Source organism: Paralichthys olivaceus, chromosome 22 (genome assembly GCF_024713975.1).
Source record: "Paralichthys olivaceus isolate ysfri-2021 chromosome 22, ASM2471397v2, whole genome shotgun sequence".
In the NCBI taxonomy this organism is placed as follows: domain Eukaryota; kingdom Metazoa; phylum Chordata; class Actinopteri; order Pleuronectiformes; family Paralichthyidae; genus Paralichthys; species Paralichthys olivaceus.
Genome location: NC_091114.1, coordinates 16,638,666 through 16,644,821, shown reverse-complemented (window position 1 = coordinate 16,644,821; position 6,156 = coordinate 16,638,666). Strand labels below are relative to the sequence as shown.

Sequence of the window (6,156 nt, the reverse complement as noted above, 5' to 3'; positions counted from 1 at the left end):
GGTCAAGTTTCCTCCTGATGTGTTTGTGAACCGGTTACAGAAAAACAACTGAGCGCATTTTCATGAAACTTGGTGAAAGTTGCTGCTGATGATTCAGTGTTTATGTTTGACTCTCTTTAAAGATAAGATAAGGCGTTTTTTGATGAGTTCAGGAGACTGATATTTGTGAGTGTGCTCGGTTTGGTGCGGATCCAAATAAAGATAAGGGTCGAGTGACTCTGAGTTTTGTGCTATGCTGACTCCTATTCTTATATTTTTATTAAATCCATAAATTAAGAATGGCTTTCGCCAGAAAACTTGTGATGAGTAAATCAGTTGACGCTCCAAAGAACCACACAAGGAAACAAAACATAGTAATAAATATCTTTAGTAACAATATTCTTATTTAAAAAAGCAAATACAGTAAAACACCACAAGTCTTTCAATGTACACATTTCAACAACATCACATCGGGATCTTTACAGCAGATTCTGGCTCATTATTAAGTTAAATCGCAGACATTTACAAAAGCCGATCGTATATAAAGTTAGAACAAACATTTAAAATGATACAAAAACCATCTGAGAAGTGACTCATGGATGTGGAGCCGCTCAGCAGAGGAATGTAAGATGTCGTGTTCCTGTATTTCTACATATCTCAGTGATTCTTCAGACGACTCGTCTGTTGAGCCTCGTCCGTCCTCAGCTAAATGAACCAAGTTACATTAGATGTGAACTGCGGCCCCTTTAAAGTCTCCTCGGGGAATGTACCGGCCTCAGCTCTAGTCGTTGTTGTGCTCGATCCTGGTCACCATGGTGGAGACCAGCCTCTCCAGCTGCTCCGCGCGCTGCTTCCCTATGTGGAGGACCTCCTCGTGGTTGGCTTTCTCCTCGCTGTCGTAGTCCATCACCGCCTGGTTGGTGATCAACGAGAGGGCGAAGACGCGCATGCTGCAGTGGCGTGCGACGATCACCTCGGGGGCCGTGCTCATGCCTGGTGAAGAAGAGGCCATTTAAAATAAAACATTCACTCTGCTGCCTTTCCGCCGTCTTTGACTGGAACATCATCTCTACTGAAGGCTAAGAATCACCAAGAGCCACTCACCAACAGCGTCGGCGCCCAGTTTGTGCAGCATGCGGCACTCGGCAATCGTTTCAAACGAGGGTCCGCCCAGCACGCAGTAGACGCCCTCCTTCAGGAAGTCTCCGTACCCGAGTTCCTGTCCCACGTCCATGGCCAGCTGCTGCAGCTCTCTGTCGTATGCATCGGACATGCACGGGAAACGCACGCCGAACCTGCGCGGTGAAGGAACAGACACGGGTTGAGTTGATGGTTGCTGCGCATTCAGGCCTCGTGTTGCCAGGAAGTCGAAGTAAGAAGATTGTTGTTGCTTTTGAAACCCTGTGCCCTCCCACACCAGGCCTACCTCTCATCGTTGGGTCCGGCCAGCGGGTTGTTGCCAGCGAAGCCGGGCATGTTGAGGTGGTCTTTGATGATCATGATGTCTCCCACTTTGAAGTCCTGGTTGAGGCCTCCGGCTGCGTTGGTCAGCATCACCGTGCTCACGCCGAGCAGCTTGAAGATCCGCATGGGCAGCGTAATCTGGAAAAAAACACGCACAGACATTATGCAACTGTTCAGACGGCTCAACGTGACCTGAACCCAGATCAGCATTTGAAGTCACACACCTTCTGGATGGGGTAGCCCTCGTACAGGTGGAAGCGCCCCTGCATGCAAACACACGGCCTCCCCCTCAACGTGCCGAACACCAGCCGGCCTGCATGTCCGTGCACTGTGAGGAAAAACAAACAGTCAGTCGATATCGACGGGTCAGTGTGTGACAGGGCGGGGGGGGGGGGGGCGGCCTGTACTTCAACGCACCAGTGCTTTGTGGGAAGTTGGGGATGTCCTTGTAGTTGAAGGCAACCTGGTCCTTCAACATGTCAGCCAGCCCTCCGAGGCCTGACCCGCACACGATGCCCACGGTGGGTCGCACATCTGTCTGTGCCAGCAGCCAATCAGCTGTGGCCTTGCATTCCTCGTAGCTGTAACTGGACGACATTGAAGAGAAAACACGGTTTATCACAGGAATCAAAGAGTCGGGTTCGGCTGTTTCCTTTTAAAATGTTGTGAATGTGAATTCTCTCAGTAACATGTGATGTGTTCGTTATTATGGGATTACAAGTTAAGACACACACACACACACACACACACACACACACACTGCTGAGGTGTGATATCAGCAAGTCTCTCTAATTCAATGTGTGTAATTACTTTACATGAGATCCACCCAGCGTGATCGCTGCCTTTAACTCGGCTGCAGATAAAGAACTGAGGCTGAACTGAAAACTTCTTATTTCAAAAGTCAAATCATAAACATCCTCGTTCAGTTACAATATCTCAAAAGAGAACTACCCTCACTCTTTAAAAAGTCATTTATCTCAGCATCTCACGCAGCAGAATGGTTTCCCTTCTGCGTGGAGCCCCCTGTGTGTGCTCCGGCCCCCCCCAGCCCTCAGCCTTGAGACGGCCCTGAGGAGACCATGTGTCCAGGCTGAGAGCTGAAAGTACAGAGTGTCCGACAGTGTCACTCACCCTTTGTTCGCCTCTGGAAACATCGCGGGAGATTGAGCTCGATGTGCTGAAGTTCAGAACAAAACAAAAAAAACAGTTACTGTGTGAGAGCACACTTTGAAAAATAAAGAAAAAGAGGAAATCCCAAGAGAAGTGTGAAACCACAGCCCAGCTGTTTTCAGAAAGTTCTAAACTTCAAGCAGGAGCTGAGGAATAAAAGTTTTTAAATCTGTCTTCTGGTCTCAGCTGCTGTTCGAACTCTTCTGGTGCAGGGGCGAGTCTCAGGGTTTATTATAGGCCCGGACACCCCCCCTCCCCTCCCCCCGCTCCCTGTGACGCAGGAGGATGCTGCTTCCTCATTGGTCGGTTGGACACACCTTTGTAATGATGATAGATGTGATTGTTCTGATCGTCAAGCCCCTTCCTCTTTCCATCATCATCATCATCATCATCATCATCACCACAAGCAAAATGTTACGCTGACATTAGAGAGGTTGATAATTATATCTAACTATATACCTCTGTCGTTTGAAGTGACTATAAATCATTATCTTTTAAACAACAGTCATCACAGATCAAAAGCTGTTATTGATTTATCGTCTCCGTTGCAAAACAAGATGTTGACGATTCTTTCGAACGTCATGTGTCACATGGTCGTCGTCATCACGCTGTCAAAGTTGTTCCTGTTCTGATGATAGTTTAAATTGTTTACTTGTAGAGTATTTAGCAAAACATTAAACTGAAGCACAATTTTGTGTTTTTATATTTGATTCAAACTTGTATTAATAAAAACTAAAATGATATTTATGTTTATATTGGACATTTATTTTGAAGGATAATAAACACTGTAGCCGCAAACTGGAGTTTGTTTAGTAACTATACAACTAAATAACTATTTATATATATATTTATATATATGGTTATATGAACTATCAGTGCTGTTAATAAATCCCATTATCTTAATTATCTTAATCATGGTGATAAATCAAATGATGTGATTCAGATGTTCTCTCTGCACCATTGCTTCACAATACATTGCACCATGTGTTTTTGTTATTGGTTCAATGACACAGTAGCACCCTGTTAGGTGTGTGTGTGTGTGTGTGTGTGTGTGTGTGTGTGTGTGTGTGTGTGTGTGTGTGTGTGTGTGTGTGTGTGTGTGTGTGTGTGTGTGTGTTGTGTGTGTGTGTTTCGTCACAGCCCAGTAGGTTTATTTCATTGACTCGTTTGTGGCTCCACATTTGTCCTGGTGTGTTACGTACAAACTCAAAATCACGAGGATCGTCACCTGGACAGGACGTCTTGTGATGAAATGTGAGACCGAACGATGTGATGAGCAGCCGTCCGCCGTTCCTTGAGATGCAGGGAGGTCAGAGGGAGGTCAGAGGGAGGTCAGTCGATCCTGTTTGTGCATCGATTGCGACCAGTTGTGGGAAAATCATTGCGAATCCTTCAAGTATAATTACAAGGTCAACGGCAATATACACGATTGCACGCAACAGTTTTATTTATCACCTATTATGACATATAGAGCAGCACTTTAATGCCTCGATATCAAGGTAAAGCTGATTTTGAAATAGCGCTGTCACAGTTTTTATTATACTATAAGTTCAGGAAACAAAAAACGTAGGTACATTGTGTATTTTTGACTCTTTTGACAAATATTGCAAACTCCTCGTCAGTTGTGGGACACTGTGGCTTGTAGGGACACAGACCGAGGTCCCGTTGTCAAGTCTAAAACCTTGGTTGATGGTGCTGCAGGTTTTTACATAATACATAATAAGGCTTTTCTGCTATACAGAATAAAACTTTCCTTTTTCCATATTTAATAAAACTATATTTAATAAACTGAGTAACACACATGTGGTGGAAATCAACCTGTGAACATTGCACAAGTGAACATTAGGCCCTTTGTGACCTTTGCCGTGGTTTAGTGGTGTCGGACCATGAAGGTCATAAAAGCCTTTAGTCAAAGTCTAACAGCGACCCAAACACGGAGCGGCTGCACCACAACACGGATCCTGACGTCGTTGGACCTTGAGTTCTTGCTCGGTTGACACATCGGGGCACAAGCAGCCTTGTGGGTGTTATGACTTCTTCTGACTCACCCGCCTCTCTGTTTGGGTTCTGGCTTCCTTAGGCCAGTTATTATCTCTGTCTGATAACAGAGGGGGAGTCGTTGACCCGATGACCTCTTCTCCTCGGCTACAGGGAACACGCCTTTGGCTCAGCCAATGAGCGGGGACCATTTGACTGCGGCACGATCACGCCCAGCGATCATGTTTATACAGCCAATTCAAATATCGGCAAAAACATAGAGCTGCTGAGAGATGCAGGGGAGGAGGAGTCTTAAAGAGATGCAGATGTTGAGTGTTGTTTTTAATTTAAGTCTCCAGATGTTTAAACTGTGAAATGTTTTCTGTTGAGTCAAAAATCATCTGATCCTCCAGTTTATAGAACTCCTGCTGCAGCCGCTGCATCGTGGACTGTCCACAAATACAGAGATGGATCACGTCTCTTTACCTTCTGCCATCTTGTGCCAAGTGTGACTTTCTAAAAACGTCTTCACCCGGAGGAACATTTGTCGAAGGCATGAATCAAACAGAACGATCATTTTACATCATCAGCGATTATTTAAGATATATATAAGATGTGCAGGTCTTTGTGATGTGAATATATAATATTATTAATATCTATTATTAAAATGTGATGTTTATAATAATGTTCAGTGACTTCCTCTTTTTAACCTGACGTCCTGTTCTTGTTCAAACGCTGAAGAACGCATGTGAATGTGTGAAGAACTCATTTGGTCGCAGTCGTTCTGCTTGAACAGTTTTCACAGTTTGTGTCGTTGCAGAACACAGACACAGTTCATGAGACGTCAGAGACTCTGGATTCATCCTGTCACACATGGCCATGCATTCCTCTGCCGTCATCTGCCGTGTTCAATGTCATTTGCAAAGCTGCCAGAGCTAATGCAGCCTGAGGTTTCTCACACGGAGTTGACGCGTTGTCTGAACCCTTCTGAAGCTACTTGAACTCCGAGGGACACGTCGTGTCACATGTCTCCTGAAAGGTCCGTCCATCGACCCTTCATCCTGAAATGACCCTGGTTCTGATGTTGGATTGTTTTTTGTCTTGGTGCAGGAACATGAAATTCAAACTGTTCTTCTCTCTCCCTGGATTCCAGCACATTTTGGGAAATGAGACACAGTGACACAGCAGCATTAGGAAGAATAGTAAGGATAAGATAAGGTAATCCTTTATTAGTTCCACTAACAGCAAGAGGCAAACATAGTAAGTCAGTAATAAGTACATGAAATACTTTACTGTAAGGACAAATAAAAATTACTGAAACATATGAATGGAATAAAAACTAATGTAAACTGTAGAAAAGTAGAAAAACGTGCAGCGTGAGAACGTGTAGCGTGAAATATTATTTACAATAAGTAGAAATAATAAAGATACAAAGCTTTTGTTGGGAATAAATCACAGATACGTGATATTTAATCTTTTCCTCCACGTTTCTCTTGTTTCGTTCTCACGTAACTAAGTAGAAGAATAAGGAATATGTGAATATGTGAAATGTTAGCGTTGTATATT

At 44.3% G+C, this 6,156-nt stretch overlaps 1 protein-coding gene across 1 annotated transcript; it reads right to left on the bottom strand.

The window, feature by feature from the left end:
• Positions 1 to 349: 349 nt before the first annotated feature.
• Positions 350 to 2,818, bottom strand: pnp5a (purine nucleoside phosphorylase 5a). The gene is made up of 6 exons (XM_020110846.2): positions 2,575 to 2,818; positions 1,861 to 2,030; positions 1,668 to 1,771; positions 1,406 to 1,581; positions 1,084 to 1,274; positions 350 to 972 (listed from the first exon to the last, which is right to left on the bottom strand). Exons 1-6 carry the CDS (start codon positions 2,595 to 2,597, stop codon positions 761 to 763), a joined length of 876 nt encoding a protein of 291 aa, XP_019966405.1. The 5' UTR covers positions 2,598 to 2,818; the 3' UTR covers positions 350 to 760.
• Positions 2,819 to 6,156: the final 3,338 nt, after the last annotated feature.

What these genes read in the sequence shown, in the direction of transcription:
- pnp5a (XM_020110846.2), bottom strand. Translation starts at nt 2,597, where the DNA reads ATGTTTCCAGAGGCGAACAAAGG. An exon ending in TTTCCAGAGGCGAACAAAGG is followed by an intron (nt 2,031 to 2,574) that starts GTGAGTGACACT and finishes AATGTCGTCCAG; the next exon opens with TTACAGCTACGAGGAATGCA. An exon ending in CAACTTCCCACAAAGCACTG is followed by an intron (nt 1,772 to 1,860) that starts GTGCGTTGAAGT and finishes TTTTCCTCACAG; the next exon opens with TGCACGGACATGCAGGCCGG.